The following is a 22112-nucleotide window of genomic DNA, read 5'->3' as shown; positions in this document are numbered from 1 at the left end:
AATCCTGCCCTCTTCCCAACACACAATATCTCAGAATGCTTCAATGAAACAACTGTGTGAAATAGAACAGTACTCAATTTCTTCCCTCTCTCCTCTCGGTGAAAATATGAGCTCCAAAGCTAGGGAGCTTAAAGAGTAGCAAAAGCAGTTTGGCTTAGCCCGGTTTTTAAGAAGCAACTCTGTTTATCCCCAGGATGGAGTAGCCCAGCTTTCCACTGCTTTCAAACTGTAGACAAAAATGTCCATTTTTGTTGTCTAAAGTCTTGCAAATTATGAGATTAGATTATAACCTTGTTTGAACAGAAACAAAATGCATTCCACAGTCTAATACAATATGGATATTTTCATTTCTTAAATGAGAATAGATGTAAAGTGCTTTATAAACCTTAAAGCATTACATAAATATTAGCTATCATTACTACATTTTTCCATTAATGGATATTTAAAAATAGCAGTTGATGATTTAAAGCTACGTTGTAAGTGAAAATTTCTCGTTTAACATTAAACTGTGACTTCATGTTTTATAAAATTTAAACCTTTCGAGGGATTAAACAGGCAAAACAGATTTGTGAAAATCAACATACTTCTTTCAAAATTGACAAGAGATCATTTATTTTAGCTAAGTTTTATCTATGGATAATTTTTCTTTGATTTCTCCAGTGTTTTTCCACTGGATAACACAAAGGGCCTTCTGTATAGAACAGACCTTTTTTTCTTCAGTGATTTTTAGCAAAAGGGACATAAGATTTTTTTTTCCACATCAGATTTTAAACAAAAGCCACACCTGCAGGAAAAGAAGCAATACTTAACTTTTTATCTAGACTCAGTATTTCAACATCTAAAAAGGCTGCTTTCCTTTTCTGAATATGCTGTCTTCTGGAGATTCCAGTTTGGGGCAAAACCTAAGTTTAAAAAAAAAAAAAGCAAATGTTATCTGTCTGTTTCTGAGAAGATAAATAGTTCTCCAAAACAGAGATTATGGTAAGGTCACGTGAAACAAAAAATACAGCAAGAAGGAAAAAAAAAATCCTTATCCGCCTGTCCCTGAGAAACTGTTTAAGGCTATTTCCTCATGAATTATAATCCTAACTCACTGAGCCTTCACAGAGCTGTCTCAGTTCACTTAAAAATGTATGCAAAATGCAAGATTTTGGAATGGTGCCCTGAAGCTGTTTGGGACAAGTTTGCCAGTAAGAACTTTATGCCAATGTTTTCATGGGGGCACACTTACAGCTCAATCACTTTACTAAACTGAATTGTAAGCACCCTTTTAAACACCTGATGGAGACATTAAGTGTCACCAAAAAGTCATCTTTAATTCTTAAAATTATGAAAACAGTAACAGCTTGTCACCTTTGCTGGCCATAAACGCTTTTCCCATCTGCAGAGGACATACTCAGTATCCATCATGATGAAAATGCATGTGGAGAGTAGGGTTGAACTACTTCAAGGTCTGAGGATAAACCTGCAACAAAAGTGACAGCAAAGCTTGTAACGACTTTTTTGGCTCTGGTTTAATGGTGAAATAGTAGCCAAGGGCAAAAGTTGTTTCAATTGGATACTCAAACCTGTGATAATTATACTGAGATACTCAATAACAAAAGCTAAGACTAGAAAAGCAAATCAGCTTTTGATACCTAGGTAGGTTTTGTCTTCATTTAAGATTTTTTAAAAAGTGAGATCTGGCTTCTGAATAAGACATCTTCACAGTTTCAGGGCCATCATTGCAAGAACGCCCACTAAATCCACAAAGGTTCTACTCTTCCACGACTTGGGGCTAACAAGTCAATAAGTAGCAAGTTAAAAGTAAGGCACACGTTAACTGAGATCTCACCAAAACTTTCACAACAGCAGACTGCTACTCATTGTCTCAGCATGAAATCCTGACTGTGGTAAGCCTGGAAATGAAACGACCCTTTTCGTTAAATTAAAAAAAAAAAAAAAAAAAAAAGGAAGGGGGGATGTAAGTAGGAAACACATGTTTGTTTACAGCTTCCAGCTCAAAAGTCTGAGAAGAAAAATGTTTACGTCAAGCTACATTTCGGGTGCTTAAACTCACTTAAGGATTTTCCACTTCCCCTCTTTTCCTAAAATGGGAATTTTAAAGTTCAGTTATTCGGCACCCCATTCTCCGCGTAATGGGAGGCTGGAGCCTCCCACTTGGACAATTTCTCTTGCTTCCTTCCACGGTTTAACAGAAGCAGCTTCCGGTCACTTTCCCTCTCTGGGCCTCGGTTTCCTCGTCTGCAAAACGAGGGAACCGGAGGCGTTGCCTGTTCGTTCCCCTACCATCTGGGCCTCAGTTTCCCCATCTGCAGGAAGGGGTTACACTAGATGCCCAGAGGGGAAGGGGCCGCCTTCTCCTACAGCTTAGTTGGGCAACTCGGTCGAGATCACGGCGTCCCCGGGCGTGGGAGGGGCCAGGGAGGCCAGCCCCGACTCTTGGAGCCTCTTACCGCGGTGGGCTGCCCGGCACCGAGCGGAGGAAGCAGGCCGAGATGCAGCGCCGGATTCCTCCAGTACCTGGGCCTCCCCCAAATTCCGGGGGCCTCTGGCCTCATGTGCGCGGGAAGCGCAGGGGCGGGGCCGGCAAGGATCTAGGCCTGGGAGGGGCAGGGCCAGAGAGGGGCGAGGCCAGGGAAAGGGCGGGGCTAGGAGGAGAGCAAGGCGCGCGCCCGCACTCTCCCTTCCGGCCCCCACCCCCACTCCCTCCAGCCCCCTCCTCTATCCTAGAAGCTTTGGGGAAAAGAATCCTCCCTCTCCTAACGGGAGCGTACCAGACGGTGCCAGGGGTTAGGGCAGTCACTGAAGTTCACAATTAGACGCCATCACATTCTGCCCACTTCCCCACCTAAAACACGACGAGGATCCCGGGGATCCGCGCGCCCCTGCTCGACCGGGCGCGCGCACGCGCGCGCTCACCCGCCGTTTGCGGCCACTGCACGCGGCAGGGGGGTAGGGAAGGGGTCGAACTGCTCCCGCCCCTCCGCCCACCCCGCCTTCTAGGTTTCCCGCCAGCTTCGCCGTGGATCCACCTCCCCTCCCCCATCGCTTCCTCGCTCCCTCCTCCCTCCAGTGGCCTCTAGTCTTTCTTTCTCTTGGCCTTTCTTCTACGTTCGCCTCTTTCCTCTCCTCCTTCTCCAGTTCCCTCTCTCCCTTTCACCTCCTCCCACCTGCCTGTCCTCTTCCCAACTTACCCTCTTTCTTTCCTGCCTCCCCCCTCCTTCTTTATCCTTCCCCTTCTTTCTTCTCTCCCCACCTTCTCTTTCGCTTTTCTTTCTCTTTCCTTCTCTTAGAGCCCTTCCCTCAGCTAGGGGGGAGGGGGCGGGGACCCTGAGGTATGCAGGAGTTGCTGCGCGAGACCTCTCCCCTCCCCCTTCCGGGATCTAGAGTAACTGCGGGGAGGGGAGAAGGGAACCCGGGCTTCAGCTCTCACTGCCTTCCTGCTTGGTTTGGGGGGAGCCCCTCCCTTCACTGCTCTCCACAACACTTTCTTCTTTGTCCAGGTCTATCTGTCTATCTCCCCTTTCTCTTTGTTAGCAAATGTTATGAACCTGGGTTAGTTGATCTGCCTGGTCTCCTTTTCTCCTATATCCCAGCAGTCTCTTATTCTCTCATCTCTCATTTCTTATCCCCAGCCCTCTCATCAATTTAGATTAAAGGACCTCAGAGGTCATCTAGGCCAATCCTGAGATTTTACAGATGTGCAGACTGGGGCCCAAAGAAGTAACTGTGACTTGGCAAAAGTCATAGTAGTAGGTAGTAAGAGGCAGAACCAAGATTCAAACTCAGGTTTTCTGATTTCCAATCAATCAATGAGAGAACTGAGAACTGACCCCAGATTTTCTGACCAAAGATGGGAAGATGGGCTTTGGGGTCTCCCTGGCTCCTCACTTCCACTTGAGGCAGTCTAAGTGGGACTGAGTAACTCACTTGCTCCTAAAAGACACAAGTCTCCATTTTTCAAATGCAACTTGCATTTCTTATTGGATTTTTAAGAAAAACCTACTTATATCACCTCAGTGTCATCTGGTCCAATTCTCTCAATAAGTCCTTAGTCTTCTTGGCCCCTTCTTCCCTATCCCTCCACATCAATCCTCAAGATAAATCTCTAGGAAAGGGCATCTAGGAGGCTCACTGGATTGAGAGGCAGACCTAGAGATGGGAGATCCTGGGTTCAAATCCGACCTCAGACACTTACTAGCTGTGTGGCCCTGGGCAAATCATTTAATCCCCTTTGCCTAGACCAGTGATAGCAAACCTTTTAAGAGACTGAGTGCCCAAACTGCAACCCTCAGAACACATGTGAGCTGCCCCACCCCCACCCCCAGGCAGGAGAGGGAGGAAGTGTTCCCATTTGGGCTGCTAGGCTGAGGATGGGTGATAGTGAGAAATATCCTCAGGCTCAATGGAGAGGGGGAGGGGAGCAACCCCCTCTAGCACCTGTGCCATGGGTTCAACAACATGGGCCTAGATTTCTCCACTCTTCTGCCTTGTATTGATTCTAAGATGGAAGGCAGGGGTTTGAAAATAAATAAATAAATAAATCTCTAAGGTAGGGAAGAGGGGCTGGGACTTGGGATCATTCAAGGCTGACTTTTGTAGCTAGGTGGCTCAATGGATAGAATGCCAGGTCTGGAGTCAGGAAGACTTATCTTCCCAAGTTCAAATCTGGCCTCAGATGCTTAATAGCTTTATGACTCTGGACTAGTCACTTAACCTTCTTTGCCTCCATTCCTCATCTGTCAAATGAGCTAGAGAAGGAAATAGCAAACTATTCTAGTATCTTTGCTAAGAAAACCTCAAATGGAATTGATGAGTGGGTCATGACTGAACAACAGGGCTGTCTTTGGAAGGTAAAAATAATCTTGTTACATGTTTTAAAAAGGTAAAAATGTCATTGACAATAACAAAAGCCCAGGAGCTATTTTATAATGACTTTACTCATCCCTTCCCCAGAAAGATCATGATAGGATTTAGAGCTAGAAGGGACTTTCACATCTAGTCTATTGCCTTATTTTACCAAGGGGAAACAGGATCAGAGAGGGGGAGGGACACAACCAATCATTGTCAGAACTGGGACTCAAAGTTCCCTAACTCCAAATCTAGAGCTCCTTCCATTATAACTGCAAAATTTGATCAAAGATCTTCAAATCTGAAACATTTAACATTGAACTTGGACTTGAGAGAACATCTAGTTCAACCCCCTCATTTTACAGATGAAGAAATAGAGATTTTGAGAAGGGAAGTTAAAAAGGTAACAGCCAGGCTTAGAACCCTGATATTCTGATTTGTAGTCTAAATTATTTAACCTCTGGCACCTCAATCTCCTCATCAATAAATGAGGGAATTAAATGCCTTCTAATATGCTGCTTTAAAATCTTATGAACATAGGCGGCTGTGTCCAAGAATCACTTCCCTAATTCAGCGGCTCTCCACAGCAACTGCAGAATGCGCAGTTCACTAAAGGCAAGAGAACCAGGCTGGGAAACAAGAGACCTCCCTCTGTTCTACCTCAAGATCATTCAGTAAGTAGAATGTAGATTTGAACTCGGGTTTTATGATTCCAAGTTCTTTCCACAATTCATAGATTATTATTGCAGTTAGATTAACATTTAGTGGAAACCTTGAAGCTTTAGCAACATACCATTTGGAGGAAGTACCCTAGAAATGATCAGATCCTATCTTCTTACTGTGTTCTATATAGTACCTTCTGTACTCTGTCCTCACTCAGATCTCAAAAAAAAAGATAGATATGCTGGAGCAAAGGACAAGGAGAGGAGAGACCTTGAACTCATTTCTTATAAGGATTTGTTCAAAGAATTAGGGATGTTTAGCACTGAAAAGGAAAGTCTTCAAGTATTTGAAAAGCTGTCATGTGGAGGAGAGATTAGATTTATTCTGTTTGGTCCCAGAGGTCAGAATTAAAACCAATCTGTGAAAGCAGCAAAGAGGTCAATTTTGACTTAATCTCAGGAAAAAATTTCTACCAACTGGAGCTGTCCAAAAGTGGAATGGGCTGCCTCAAGAGGTGATGGCTTCTCTCTCCTTGGAGATCCGTAAGCTGAGGATGGACCTCTTGTGGGGTCTGTTATAGTGGGAATTCCTTTTGTAAATATCTTAAACTTGATGGTTGCTGAGGTACCTTCCAAGTCTCAAATTCTGTGATTCTATTTTACAGGTAAGGAGCCTAAGGGGAAGGTCAGACAGGTCCTCTGACTCTTCCCACTATTTGACTCTTTCTGGTTTTTGGAACTTAGTGTCATCCCTGAAGGCTGTTCTTGACATTCTTCTATTATACCATTCTCATTTTTCCCTGAACACAGATAGTTGAGTTATCACCCTTTCCTATGCTTTTGAATTTTGGCTGGTGAACACAGATGCTAAAACCACCAGGCAGGGTTGTATCTTCATTTTACATCTGTACAACACCTAGTACATTATTGGCTGTCTGAACCTGTTAAATCAGTTGGTTAGAACATGTTGCTAACAAGGCCAAGGTGAGGTCAAGGTTTCAGGTTGCATCCTCTTGTGGCCTAATTAGGGACTCCAGTGCAATGAAATACTGGTCCAGATTCCATTTGGAGAATATTTTGATGTTCCAATTTCAATCATTTTGGAAGATAGTTTCAGTTCTCCATCTAACAGTTTCTTTAAGCACCTTTTGCAAAACAAAACAAGCCTTCAGTTTGGTCTGTGGTTCAGCAAAGTGAAATAAAAGGAAGGGAAGGGGAATAAATAATGTAGGAAACCCTTTCTATTTCCGACTTCATTTTCAGACATTCTCTGGTGCACTTACTTCACTAACCCCCACTCTGCCTGAGTCGCTTACATTTCCATGCGCCTAGACCAAGATACATCTTTGTTCCTTTTCCAGCTCATCATGTTGTAGCATCCACAGATGGTATCTTGACATACATAGAGTAAATCCTAAGTGGAATCACTAGAAAAAAGCAAAAAAAAAAAAAAAAACCCAACAACTTTTGGTGTACATGCCCTAATTTCAGCAGAGAAGAAAGCCCCAATGATAGTTAATTATCTAAGTTCCTTTCTACTGCCACCTCTCTCTTTACCACTAGCTCTCTTTCATTAACAATATTTTAAGTGTGAGAGAGTCACTAATTTGACTCTGAATCTTTCTCTGAAGAAGTACCATGTAGAGGAAACTTCAAAGATAGGACAAGTGTTTTTGAAAATATGTATTCTGGTGTGTCACCAGGTTTTTGGAGAAACAGAAATGAATTATAGTGTAAAGTCTGAGTAATTGTAATGATTGTGGAATGAAGTTTTTAGGCTTTTATATTTTGTTGTGTTTTTAGAAGGCTTGATGTTATTGTAGAAGGCTGTGGGTAGATTAGATATGACTGTCCCGAAGGTCCACGGGAAATGGTGATTCTGAGAGAAGCCTGACCACCTTCACCAAGGACAATGGGGAAAGACCTATTTAACTCACTGGAATCAATTATCTTTCAACATTTTTCCCTTTTCTCAAAATATTCCAAAAACCTTTCCTTGCCTCACATACTGAATCTCACTGCTCGACTTTGTATCTTTTCATTAATCTCTGAGTTTTGTATCCCCTCATTAACCCTCATGGTTGGAGCAGTCATCTTCTGAGGCTTTTCTGATTCCCTATAACTGCTTATTTTGTCACCTCCAAGGTTGCATTGTATCATATTTGCATATCCTTGCGTATCAATCAACAAATAATTTACTATGAAACAATCCCTACTTGGTGGTGGAGTTTCCATTTAATTTGGGAGGGAATAAGTATTTTTGAAGCATCTGTGAAATGTGCTAGGCATTGTGCTAATAATAATAATGATGATTGCCAACTTTCTAGAGCACTTATTATCTGCAAGGTGCATTGCTAAGCACTTTAAAATTATTCCTTCATTTGCTTCTCCCAACAATCCAGGGAGGTAGGTGCTATTATTATCCCTTTTACAAATGAAGAAACTGAGGCAGACAAGGTTAAGTGGGCAAGTGTCTAAGACTGAATTTGAACTCAGGCCTTCCTGACTTCAAACCCAGTGCCCTACCCACCCATTCCATTATATATATATATAAATATGCAGCATCAATACAAAATTAATATATGCAGTTATATACAAAGAAATTAAGTATGTCCATTTTCTATCCCTCATTACAGCATAAACTCCTAAAGGGCAGGGATCCTTTCACTCAGCATCCCCAATGCCTAATTCTCAAAAGAACTATTAACAGCCATATGAAAGATTGCTCTAATAACCAATAATAAGGGAAATAAACATCTAAACAACTCTAAGGTTCTAAATTACATCCAGGCATGAGGAGACATATAAAAAAATAAAAATATATTTAATATCAATATAAAACCAGCATATACAACAGCTACGACAGTGCAAAGAAGGGAGAGGGAATCAACAGAAACAACTAAACATTGTATAATTGGATCAACCTTGGTCCCAAAGAAGAGATAAGAAAAGGCACCTCTCCTCCTTCTTTGCAGAGACAGGGGAATATGGGTGCAGAATATTGTGTTTACTGTCAGTTGAGTTTGATGTATTGGTTAGTTTTGCCGAACTGTTTTTTTCCTCTCATGTTCTTTGTTCCTGAGGATAGCTCTGTGGGGATGGGTGGGGGAAGGGACATGTAAGAAAATGCAGGTGATACGAAAACAAAAGATATCAATACAATTTTTCCTTCAAATCTCTCCATCTTGTATACCTTCATTAATCTCCTAACTTTGGACTACCCTCAATTGATTTTTGTCTTCTCCAAAGATCGTAAAAACTTCCTCCATGCTCTAACTTGGGGAAAGAGCTTCTCATTCACATCACTGATGCTCTGTTTGTTTGTTTTCCAATGTCTCTTCCCCTTTTAACTGCAAAATAAAGATGTGCCTTTAAGCAAGTACTGGGTCGATTCTTCAACATGACCAATTTCTGTCCTGTAGAAGAGATAATGAAAACATACCCTCCTTCCAGGAGTGAAGTGGGGGAATACCAATGCAAGATGTTACCCATATGGTCAGACCCTGTCTTTATGTCTTTTGGTTTTGCTTAACTTTTATACAAGAGAGATTTCCACAGGGGAGTGGGACAATATCTGGAAATGACTATAATGAAAAACAAACAGAAAAAGTGGCGATAGGACTAATTTTAAAAAATCTATGTTCTAGTTTCATAGGCCTTTGGCATACATTGTCTTTATTTTTTTAAACCCTCATCTTCTGTCTTAGAATAGATACCGTTGATGTGGAATCTAGAAACCCCCAAACTGGTAGCCTAATAAGATCTGATGAACCCCAAGTTTTAGGATTAGCTTGTAAGTTGGAGACCCCAAAGCTTGTCCTTGTTCCCCTGAGAATCCACCCTGAAGGGAATCTCAGACTAGCAGTTTCAGACTGAATAATAGACCCTATGGTAAATGACATTCCCAGTTAGATGGGGCTAAGCAAATGCTAAAGTACTCTTTTTGTCTTAGGTAGTCTTCCCCATTTTATCAGAGACTCTTTCCCCAGAAGACCCACACTTGGGCTGGGACCTTCCTTTTTTTATCCATTGTAAATAGCCCCTTCCCTTACACCCTAGCCTCTAGCAAGGACTCCTCTCCCAAGCTTAATTGTATCCTGTCTATGTAGTTTGAACACTCCCATTTCCTTGTAGCTCTGGTAATGTCAACCAATCCTCTTTCCCTGTCTGGATCCCCCAAATGGTATATAGGTTCCTCTAATTCTTTTGTTCCTTGGAATTGTCCAATCTAGCTGGGTTGGCTTTCCCAGGAGTCAGTGACCAGAGCAACCAGAGTCTCAGAACTCTGTGTGGAGGCCTTGAGGAAAGCACTGAACCCCTTTCCTTAATTAAAGTGTGGTTTTTCTGACTATTTAATAGTTCTATGTCTGTTCCCAGTTAACAATACTAGGCAGAAGAGGGGGTAAGGGCCAGGCAATTGGGATTAAATGACTTGTCCAGGGTCACACAGCTAGGAAGTGTTTGAGGCCAAATTTGAACCCAGGACCTCCCATCTTTTGGCATGCATTTAGAAGGAAAGCCGCTTCTCTCCTGACCTCAGTTTCCTTATCTGAAAAATGAGATGGTTGCACTAGGCTTTCTAATTTTCTTGTAGGCCTAAGTGTATAAATGAATAAATAACTGAATGAGTCAGGCACTGTGTTAGGCACTAGGGATACAGATACAGTGAATAAAGTAATTCCTGTTCCCAAAGAGCTTACATTCTATCGTGGAAATGAATGAATGGGGTAGCCAGGGACACCTGGCAAAGAAAGTTTCTGATCAACAAGAAAGATTTCTGGAGCCTCTATGATTGATTGCTAACCTGCAGAAACTGTGGGGGGAAATGTGGCCGTTAAACCTCTGGGAAAAAAAATAATGCAACAATGTTTGTTTCACCACAAAGATTAAAATAGGCATTCCTCTTTTGGAAATGGTTGCTTGATAAAGCCGCCATTCTCAGCTGTAACAAACTGTTTGGGGCTGTTAGGATGCACCCCAATAAAACCTTTGTTTGTTAAGATGCTTTGGACTTGTTAAAATAAGCAAGGTGTATGACAAACACTCATTAGTCTCAACGCAGCCAAAAAATGACATTGTTTGTCAGCTGAATATCAAGAAAAATAGTCAGGCAATATAATGATCTCTATTTTTATTTTATTTCTCTAAAAGTCTAGCTGTATAAATATCCATAACATTGAAAATGTTAACACTAGGTTGCATTCATAAATAGTGATTAGAGCACATTTCAAAAACACACCATTGAAATTGTGGCCGTACACACCCAGTATGTTTCAGGGGATTGATGTTCTCTACCAAGATCACAAGTTTACAGAATAATGTTTTTGACAAGACAAGCTAGCTAGCAATGCAATTTTTTTTTTTGTGTGTGTGTGTGTGCTTGTTTCCCCCCTTTGAATCTGTCCATTGTTGTGGGCTGCTTGGTATCCTCTTTCACTCCATGGGGACCTAGCCCCCTGTCCTTTAGACCAGCCAAACTCCAGTTGGAATCAGCTAGAGTTTTGCCTTCACAAAGAGGAAAGGATTAGGCCCCACAGTGTTTCCATCCTGTTTTGTCTTTGATTTTTTTTTTAAGCCTTTCATTTTAACTATTAGGCATTTCAGGGCAGAATGCCTACTGTTATCTGCATTTCAAAAAGAATTGCTGGAAGGATTTGTTTTGCTCTCGTCCCTGAGTTCCTTGTTCTTCTCCCAGATGTAGGTGATCTACAACTGTGTTTTGTTAGTTTTCTTCAAGGTCCTATATCAGAGTCTTTTACATTGTTCCCGACAATAACTTTTCACTTTCCTGAAGACTAGTCCTCTCAAAGATGTTTCCTCAAAACTTCCATGCACTTGCCTTTTCGTAGTTGAGTTCCCCTGAAATGTTGAAGTGATTTCTCTACCTAGCGATGTTCACTCCCCAGTCTCTTGGGATCACTCCTATATTTCTGTTTGACATAAGACACGGCAAGTTCAAATATGGATTTTGGCTTTTTTAAAGTCCCAAGATGCCTTGGGCTCAACTCAGAGCCAATAATGTCCTGAAAATATCCACTGAATTACCGTATACCATTACTGTATAGGTGCGTGTGTGAACCAAGAGAATCTGTGATACAAAGATGAGGCTCCACCTTCCAAAACCTCCCATTCTTTTGGGAGGAAATGATATGTGTACAGATAAATAAATGCAATGGATACAAAGGTAATATAAATCAATGGCCGGTAGGAGCTCAGAGATCATGAGCAATTAGGTTTTTTCCTGGGCTGTGAGAAAAAGAAAAAAAAAACTAAGCTAATTCAATTTATCTTTTGTGAATAGCTAGTTTCTTACGTTAACGTTAACTTCATCCCTTTTATAGAAAGGACATTGATAAGTTAAAAAAACATTCACAAGAGAGCAGCTATCATTATTACCGGCCTCAAGTTCTTACCATATGAAGATTGGTTAAAGAAACTTAGGGGGTTTAGACTGGATAAGAGTAGATTTAGGATTATATGAATACATGCTCCAAATCACCAATAATAAGAGAAATACCAATCAAATCACTGTAGATGTGATGAAAAATGGGAATAGTCAATGGTGGAGGTGTTGGAGGAAGGTAGTCAGTATTAAATATACATTGTTGATGTGGCTGTGAACTAACAATCCTTTGGGAAAGCAATTTGGAAGAATGCAAAGAAAGAGGCTAAAATGTTCATATCCTTTGACTCAGAGATTTCACTGCTAGGAATATACTCTAAGGAGGTCATTGATTTAAAAAAAAAAAAAAGACCCCACATGTGCAAAAATATTTATAGTGACATGTTTAACATCAAGAAAGGACTGGGAATAAAGTAGACGTCCATTGATTGGGGAATGGCTAACAAATCGTAGTACGTGAATGTTATAGAATATTACTGTGCTTTATATATATATATATATACAATGACTATAATTTAAATGGAAAGGAAAAAAAATCTCAACTGAAAATGTTGCAGAATTACCATGAACAAACTTGACCTTAAAAAAAAAAAGGAAATGAAAAGATACTTTCTTCCATTTCTTTGCTGAGGTGGGAGGTTCACAAGTGTAGAACACTACATATATTTTCATTGCCTATTTTTCCCCCTCTTCATTAATTATTTTTCTTTTAAAAATAAATTCTTTGTTATATGGGCTGACTCTCTGGGGGACAATGGGGAAGCAAACAAAAAAGAAATTTAGACAGTGGGAAAACAAAAGGTATCAATAAAATATATATTTTTAAGAGAGCAGCAGTGGAACATTAGAAGTATATTTACATATTTGATGGAAAAAAAGATCATTGTCTTCTCTCTGCCCAGAGAAGGCAGAACTAGGAGAATGAGTAGAAATTGCTGAGAGGTGAATTTAAATTTGATATAGAGGAAATTTCATTTTCTAATAATTAGAGTTATCCCAAAGTTGAATGGTGTGCCTTTAGGAGGTAGCAAGTCCTCCTTCAAATCTTGAAGCGTCTTTCAAAGGATGGATGGTCATTTGATGTGTATGTGGTAGAAATTGGACAGGATGGCCTCAAAGTTCCCTTATGCCTCTGAGATTTTCTGATCCTTGATATCCGTATTTATAGGACCATCAATCAGTGTCCAGCAAAATTCTAATTCACTTATAAATCCTTCTTATAAGATATATTTCTCTCAAGTTCCCCTTCCAATAGCTCATTGGGGTATGGAGCAGCTCTGGGTTCTTTTAGGCTGGTCAATGGACAACAGAGTAGTAGGCTAAGGGCAGGTCCTACCAATCTGGAAAGGCTTGGTGATTTTACATTTGTCATCTGAGGACCAGCCCAGTTAACCAGAGAGTGTGATGGGTGATTTCTGAAATAACTGAGGAAATAATGGTTCAAGCTTTGGAGCATATTGATTTATTAAGCAATCCATGTCAATTGCATAGCAATTTGAGACCAGGCCTCCTCAGCTTGACACTAAACCCCTAATACAGGAGGATACAGATTTTTTTATGGATTAAAAGAAAACAATAAATAGGATATAAACCAGGATATAAGATTAAGTAATCTGATTTCTAAATGGAGGAAAGATTAGGGACTTTCCAAATTGGGAGGGGGGGAGCAAATAGGTTTAATTCCCTGAAATCAGAAAGAGGTACCCCACTCCCGTATAAGCATCTGATTTTAATCAAAGGAACAAGGAAACAATCAGTGATTGACCAGTACCAGGTCAGTTGTCAGATAAAAAATAGAGTTTGCTTGATATGTATAATTGTGGGAAAAATCAGAATGAGAAATTTTCTATGCACAGCAACTCAAAGTGTTAAAGTGAATAAAGAAAGTCCTGGCCTGGGAAGAACTGAATTCATGACCTGGTTCTGTTGCTCTTTATTTGCGTGATACTGGGCAAGTCACTTAACTTTTTGCACCTCAATTTCCTCATGTGTAAATTGAAAGGGTTGTATTCATTGACCTCTAAGATCCTTTCTAGCTCCAAATCTATGATCTGATAATATATTTGATTCTCTTGCAATGGCAACTTTTGAATTTTAATTTTTTTCTCTAGAGACCTTCTTTGTAAATACAACAATATCAGATCACAGATTTGGGACTACAAGAAGTCATTGAAATCTAGTCCAAACCCTTGCCTGTTATCCATTTATTAATTTTTTCATTTAATTTATTTTTAGTTCTCATATTAATCTTTTATTTTCAGTGCCAAATTATCTTCCTCTCTCCTTCCCCTCATCCATTGAGAAGGGAAGAAAAAACCAAACCCACAAAAATATGTATTGTTATGCGAAGAAAATTCCCAAATTAGCCATGTTCAGAAAGAAAGAAAGAAAAAGAAACAAAGAAACAATGTAAAGAAAAAGATAAGAAAATATGCTTCATCTGCTCTCTGATTTCATTCTCTCTCTGGAGGTGGATAGTTTGTTGTATCATTTTATTTTTTTTATTTAAATATTTTGCTTAAATTTTTTTTTAGAAAAATTTTCCATGGTTACATGATTCATGTTTTTACTTTCCCCTTCACCCTCCCTTCACTCCCCCCTCATATCCAGCGCACAAGTTGCATCATTTTAGTATTATGGCTGGCTATTGTGTTGCTAAGTGTTTCATAGTTGATTATCTTCACAATATTGTTATACTATATACAGTGGTCTTCTAGTTCTGCTCACTTCACTTTGTATTGGTCCATATAAAGTCTTAACCAGTTTTCTCTGAAACTATCCCCTTCCCCATTTCTTATAATAGTATTGCATTGCACTCTTATAACGTGTTCAGCCATTTCCCAATAGCTGGATATCCCCTCAGTTTCCAGTTTCAACACACACAAAAGGCTGCTATAAATATTTTTGTACATATGAATCCTTTTCTTTGTTTGATGTCTTTGAGGTATAGACCTAGTAACTATATTTTTGAGACAAAGGATATGTACACTTTAATAGCTTTTGAGGAATAGTTATAAATTGCTTTCTAGAATCCTTGGACTAGTTCACAACTCCACCTACAATGCATTTGTTCTTGTTCAGTCATATCTGTCATGTTTGACTCTTCATGACCTAATTTGGGGTTTTCTTGGCAAAGACACTAGAGTGGTTTGCCATTTTCTTCTCCAGTTTATTTTACAGAGGAGGAAACTAAGGCAAACATGGCTAATATGTATCTGGAACCAGATTTGAATTTGTCTTCCTGACTCTAAGCCTGGTGCTTCATCCACTGCTATATTTAGCTGCCCCTAACAACACATTATTTTCTCATCTTCTCTCCAGATTTGATGTTTTCCTTTTCTATCATCTTTGCCACTCTAATAGGTGTAAAGTAGCACCTCAGAGTTGTTTTAATTTGTATTTCTCTAATTATTGGTGACTTAGAGCATATGACTATTTAAATTTTTTAAAATTAAGTTTAATTAATTAATTTGGAATATTTTTCCATGGTTACATGATTCATGCTCTTTCCCTCCCCTCCTCTCACCCTCCTCCCAAAACCAATGAGCAATTCCACTAGGTTTTACATGTATCATTGATCAAGACCTATTTCCATATTATTAATATTTGCACTAGAGTGATCATTTAAAGTCTACATCCCCAGTCGTAGCCCCATTAGCCCATGTGGTCAAGCAGTTGTTTTTCTTCTGGGTTTCTACTCCCACAGTTCTTTCTCTGGATGTGAATAGCGTTCTTTCTCATAAACCCCTCAGAATTGTCCTGGATCATTGCATTGCTGCTAGTAGAGAAGTCCATTATATTCGATTGAGAGTATCTGACTATTGATAGCTTGACTAATCCACATATTTTTATAGATGAGACTCAAAGAGGTTAACTAACTAGCCCAGGGTCACACAGATAGTACATGACAGAGTCAAAATTTGAACCCAGATCCTTTGACTCCAAACTCAATATTCTTTCTACTGCTAGTTAGTAACCTCATTAAAGCAATTAAAATATAAAATATATTTTTAGTTTCCATTAAATACTTCTGTGGTTGGAATTGTTAAAAAAAATCATTACTTAACCTTCATTGCCTAGTCTTTACCACTCTTCTGCCTTGAAACCAATACACAGTATTGATTCTAAGACAGAAGGTGAGGATTTAAAAAGAAAGAGACAGATGTAAGGAGAAAATGCATTCTGGACATTGGGGATAGCCTCTGGAAAGGGCCAGAGGTAAGAGATAAAGAATGATAGATGGCAAGGAGGTTATTTTGGGGGGACCATGAGGGTGGGGGGAATGAAGGGGAAGCCTGTGAATAAGTCTGGAACAGTAGGGAGGAACCAGATGGTGAAGAGCTTTAAAATCAGAATTTGATCCTTGAGGCAATAGGGAGCCACTGGAGTTTCATGAACAGAGGGTCGATTGACATGTTCAGAATCATGCTGTAGGAACACTATTTTGGCAGCTGTGGAAAGGATGGATTGGAAAGGGGAGAAAGTAGAGGTAGAAAGAGAATTAAGTATAAGAATTACAAATCATTTGCCTGAGATCTGTATCATTAGCAGGAATTTATATATACCAGGAGTTCTGGAGTTCTTCCTCACTGATTGAAATTATAGAGCTGGATACACACGCACACACGCACACACACACACACACACACACACACACACACACACATTTTTTTTTCACAATTTAAATATAAGATCAGAACACTGAGAGAAGGGAACTTAGAAATTCTCTTGTCTAGGGATTTTAACAAGAGAGGGCTGAGTAGGTCTGTAAGGAGATTTGAAAAAGTTTGTGACATTAAAAAAAATTTATAACGATTTCAATATAATTGATTTCCTTTGTAAACTTATGTATAAGAAAACATTATTTTGAGTAGAGGTCCACAGGTTTCAGCAGACTGATTACCAACTGGGTGCAGGAGACATTCACACACACATACAAATTAAGAATGTCTTGTCTGGTCCAACCCTTGCACTTGTCAAGGAAACCAGTTAAGAGAAGAGACTAGACTTTGGTCACAGCCTTTGAGCAGAGAGAAGAATCTAGCCTAAGTCTTAGAATCAGAAGTTTAGAGTTGGAGGAGAACTTTGGCAGCCTTTGAATCTAACCCCTCCCTCATTTTGCAGATGAGAAAATTGAGGGACAAAAAGTTAAGTGACTTGTTCATGGTCACAAGGGTAGTAATTGTCTGAAGAACCCAGGACCTGGTATGTAGTAGGTACCTAATAAATAAAGTTTACTGACTGACTGAAATCCAGTTCTTTCAGATTTCAAGGGTTATGTTCTATCCCCTAGACCAGTGATGGGCAAACTTTTTAAAGAGGGAGCCAAAGGAAAGGAAATACTTATGTCAGTCTGTTTCTAAGGCAACTCTTTTGAAGTTTCATTGTATTGTATCCTCCTCATTGTATTCTTCAGATTAGGAATAATGTCGTGCAGGCCAGATAGAACATTTCGGGGGCCACATCTGGCCTGCATGCCGTAGTTTGCCCATCACTGCCCTAGACCACACTGCCCCTCTCATCTGCTTCCAAATCCAGTGTTCTTTCCACTGCTCCAGAAACCATTATTAAATTTTCTGCATTTGTGTGACTGTTTGTATGCACTTCTACCTCAACAAACATCTAGTAATACATTCAGTCTTTCTGACTAATATTGACCTTCTGGTCTGGTATTGAATATGTGTAATCACTGGGGGCTCCTGGTCCTCATTAGGGGAGTATTAATTTAATGACAATACCAGCAACTCAAATTTCTGTAGGTTCACAGAACCCTTTCTTTACCACATTCCTGTGAGGTAGAGAGCACAACGATTATGGCCTCTGTTTTACAAGAAAGATAAAGCAGTTCCAAGAAGTTAATTAATTTTCCTGTCTTTTTTTTTTTTTAAATAAAGCCCTTACTTTCTATCTAAGTAATCATTCTAAGATAGAAGGGCAAGGGCTGGGCAAGTGGGGCTAAATGATTTACCCAGGGTCACACAGCTAGGAAATATCTGAGGCCAGATTTGAACCCAGGTCCTCTTGACTCCAGGCCTGGAGTTCTATCCACTGGGTTGCTAGCTGCCCCCCCCCCCCTTATTGTCTATTAAGTATAAAACTCAGAATTTGAACCCACTTCCCTTTGGACTTGCAGCCTAATACCACACTTAAATAAAAGACTATCATAAGGGGCAGCTGGGTAGTTCAGTGGATTGAGAGTCAGGCCTAGAGACAGGAGGTCCTAGGTTCAAGTCCGGCCTCAGACACTTCCCAGCTGTGTGACCCTGGGCAAGTCACTTGACCCCCATTGCCCACCCTTACCACTCTTCTACCTAGGAGCCAATACACAGAAGTTAGGGTTTAAAAAAAAAAAAAAAGAATATCATACTTCTCCCTTTGCCCTTTAGTTCACAAGGAGGCTTAGTGATCTAGTCTTTTGAGTATTGAACTTGGAGTTAGGAAGACTTGAGTTCAAATCCAGCCTCAGACCCTTACCAGCTGTGTGACTCTAGGGAGGTCAGTTCAGCCTTTCTTGGCCTCAGTTCTCCCAGCTGTAATCTGAGTTAATAATAGCACCTACTTCACTAGGTCCCTATCAGGGATCAAGTGAGATAATATACAAAAAACACTTTTAGTGCCTTAATGTACTATATACCTAACCTGCTCTAAGACTATTATTACATTATACTACTATTATTATAGTATTATAATTGCCATAATTAAAGCCCATTTTTTCCAATGTAAAGTTTCAATCCTGGCCTCATCTCCCTCTGGTTATAGGGCTGAATATTTGTCTTTAAATGTTCCTTTTCTTAGTTTTTCTGTTTTATAAACAATTGAAAGTCAGGCAATTGGGTCCAAGTAAACAGCATGTTATCCGTGTTCCGAGGTGGGAGAGGTGAAATAAATAAAAATAAACAAATCTTTTTCTCTGCATGATGCCCTTCAAAGAACAGGGTTGTCCAAAGCTCACATAGAGTCACTCGCTTTAAGTGCCAGTCAAGTAATTTCTTAGTCTTTATGTAAAAAGAAAAAATGACAACAACGAAAACCCCCCACCCTGTCAGAAGAAGATGGTTTTAGGAGCCGTTCAAAGTCACGATGGAAATCAGTCATCTTTCCATCCTGTCTGTCTGCCATATATATATTATAGAGCACGTTTAGAAGACATTTCATCCCACCCACAACATACCACAGCAGTGGCATGTAATGGGAATGACTGACAGGTCTGTCTCATTTGTGGAGCTGAAATGTTCCTACATTGCATTTGTGTCCTCCTTTTCCAAGCAGGATTGATTCCCATCTGTCTCCCGTGCTTGAAGGAATACTTCTGCCTGAGACGAGGGAGTATGGACTAGACCTCAGAAGGTCCTTTCCACTCTTATCATTCCATTACATATGCCTCCACCGACTTTCCAGTGTCATGACAGTGAGTCTGTTTCTCAGCGCCCAGATATTCATTTGAAAGCCTTATGCAGATTGTCAGATGCTAACTCGTGGGAAGGATTTAGACTGCAGTGTTATTTAAAAACAGGTCCCCAGCTCTTCGGTGGCAGAAGTCTTTTGAAGGTGAACTGCTGACGTATTTAAAAATCTTTTCCCCCATTAAAATCATACGGCATATTGGGATTTTGCAAACCAGTGTGAAGGCTGGGATCACCAGCGGCTGCGATGGCTCAGTGTTCTTTGTTATAATGAAGGATAGTGTTATTATTCTGCCGGGCAATTGGAGGGTCTTGAAGCAACTGGAACTCGACAGCTTCTGAAAAGTGCAGACAAGGCTACAATCAGCAGGGTCCCCATGGAGAGGAAGGCCAACAGCTATGATCCACAGGGAGTCAATGATTTAAAACATATTTCTGTGGATGAGATGAAATGACTGAGGTCAGATTCAAACAGTCTCTGGCCCGACCAAAAGCACTGCATTTTCAAAGAATTAGACTGGAGACAGAGACCTCACTTCTTCCTTCCTTAAATATGCCTTTCAGGACAACTTACATTTAAAACCATGGCAAAACGCTCATGAAGACCGTGTTAGGGGCCCCTTTGGCGGAGATGAAACGTTAGGTTGTTTGTCGAGGTACCAAAGGCTGCCTTTGGTCAGGGGATGCCCTTTCTGAACCCCTGTGTCCTCTTTCTCTCTTAAGTACAGTGACTATTTCCTGGATGGGAGGTGGGGAGAGAAAAGGAAGCTTTCAACTGCTCTCTCTGCCTTATTTTCGGGGCATCTGAAGCAAATGGTCTTGACATAAAGATGGACCCTGGAGGATAGGATTAGAATTCAAAATGACCTTGACAAGTTAAAGAGGTGCCCCGTAATAAATAGCATGAAGTTCAATGGGAGGAAGGTGCAGCTGTGGGGCGGTTAGAGGAAGAAAAAAACCAACTGCTGGGGAGGCAGCAGATGAGTATGGAAGGGGCCCTGCCTGGGAGAGGAGCCGAAAGACCTGGGCTCGAGTCCCAGCTCTGGTGCTTACTAACTGGGTGACCGAAGTCCGGCCCAACTAGATCAGACATTTTTAACCTTGTTCACGTGTATCCCATGTAGCTCCTTGGATGGCTGGTGAAATCTATGGGCCCCTTTTCAGATCATATTTTTAAATGCCTGAAATAGAATATGTAGGATCACAAAGGAAACCAATTATGACAGAAGAGAGTTATCCAAATATATTAAACAGCATCCACCACCAAAGGAACAGCAAAACGAGTTCATGGACAAGATAAAGAACCCCTGGACTAGATGATCTTTGGTTCTGTCAGTCGGTTCTAAGGCTGATTTGATTCTGGCTTTGACTTTCTATGTTCTAAGCTTTCTGTGTTTTAAGTATAGTATACCAGCCTGGCGGGATTCAGCTTTCCATCCTCCAGTCTCAGGAATTTGCACAATCTGCTCCACTACCTCAAGGCTAGAATGTATCCCTGGCTCCTCCTATTGCCTCAGAGTCCTTTGAGAAGAAGCTCAAATGCAGGGAATTCTATCCCGAGTTCAAATCCGACTTAAGGCACTTCATTAATGGGGGAGGGGGCGGGGGAGTCTCTTAACCTCTGTCTGCCTCAGTTTCCTCTTCTGTAAAATAAGGTAAATAATAGCACTGACCTCCCAGTGTTGTCATGAAGAGCAGATGAGAATATTCACAATGGGCTTTGCAAATGTTAGCTATTTATTATGGTTATGATGATCCGATGATGCTGCCCCCAATGGTTAATGCACTTTATGTTTTCAGAAAATTGTGGCTTTGGACCAGATCTGTGATTTCACTGGGACAGGGAATCTCAGATGAAAAAACTTCCCACCAATGCAAGAAGGCATAAATTATCATGTACGTGTATATACATATTTCTTCAGCTAGGGGGCGCCATAGTTCAGGGAGCCCCAGACCTAGATTCAGGAAGACTCATCTTTGTGAGTTCAAATCTCCCTCAGACACTTCCTAGCTGTGTGACTCTGGACAAGTCATTTCACCCTGCTTGCCTCACTTTCCTCATCTGTAAAATGAGTTGGAGAAGGAAATGGCAAACACTCCAGCATCTTTGCCAAGAAAAACCCAACTGGAGTCACAAAAAGTCAGATACAACAGAGATGACTGAACAACAACAAATCTACACACGCAAACATGCATATGCATATTTAGCATCTATATGTGCATATATATGTAATAATGTACACCTATATATTCACATATAGATAATGTATATATCACATAGGTATGTATGTACATATGGTGTACACACACCATATTTTTTTATTTTATAATATCCAACTTTTATGTAAATATTCCTTCCATTACTTACAATTAAATAACCTATCATTACCATATTGATCCCAAGTGGTGACAAGAGTGATTGATTACAGGATAAACTCATTTTCATGATCTTGTAGACTCTTTCTCCACAATGGAAGCTTCTTGAGGGTAGAGAATTTCTAAAGGTTCAGTGTCTTGCACATAGTATGGGCAGCTAGGTAGTACAGTAGAGAGAGCTCTGGATCTGGAGTCAGGAAGATGTGGGTTCAAATCCAGCCTCAGACACTTAGTAGCTATGTGATCTTAGGCAAATCACTTAACCTCAGTTTCCTCAAACTACAAAATGAGGATAATAAGAGCACTTACCTCGCACTGTTGTTGCAAGCATGCTTGGCACATAGTAGGTGCTATGTAAACGTTAACTATTAGTAGTAGTAATAGACACAATAAAAGATCACTGCGTTAAGATCT

General features: G+C 40.4%; 1 protein-coding gene across 1 annotated transcript in view; it reads right to left on the bottom strand.

The window, feature by feature from the left end:
* PWWP3A (PWWP domain containing 3A, DNA repair factor) overlaps positions 1 to 3243 on the bottom strand; it is a 31954-nt gene extending 28711 nt beyond the window's left edge. Inside the window, exons 1-3 of the mRNA XM_044658602.1 lie at positions 3198 to 3243; positions 1354 to 1465; positions 811 to 902 (exon numbers count right to left, since the gene is read on the bottom strand). Of these exons, the coding sequence (XP_044514537.1) occupies positions 811 to 902; positions 1354 to 1410 (149 nt within the window). The 5' untranslated portion in view covers positions 1411 to 1465; positions 3198 to 3243. The remainder of the gene's footprint in view (positions 1 to 810; positions 903 to 1353; positions 1466 to 3197) is intronic.
* Positions 3244 to 22112: the final 18869 nt, after the last annotated feature.

This window comes from Gracilinanus agilis, chromosome 1, assembly GCF_016433145.1.
Source record: "Gracilinanus agilis isolate LMUSP501 chromosome 1, AgileGrace, whole genome shotgun sequence".
Classification (NCBI taxonomy): domain Eukaryota; kingdom Metazoa; phylum Chordata; class Mammalia; order Didelphimorphia; family Didelphidae; genus Gracilinanus; species Gracilinanus agilis.
Note: the sequence above shows the minus strand (reverse complement) of the source record. Positions and strands in the feature narration are given on the sequence as shown.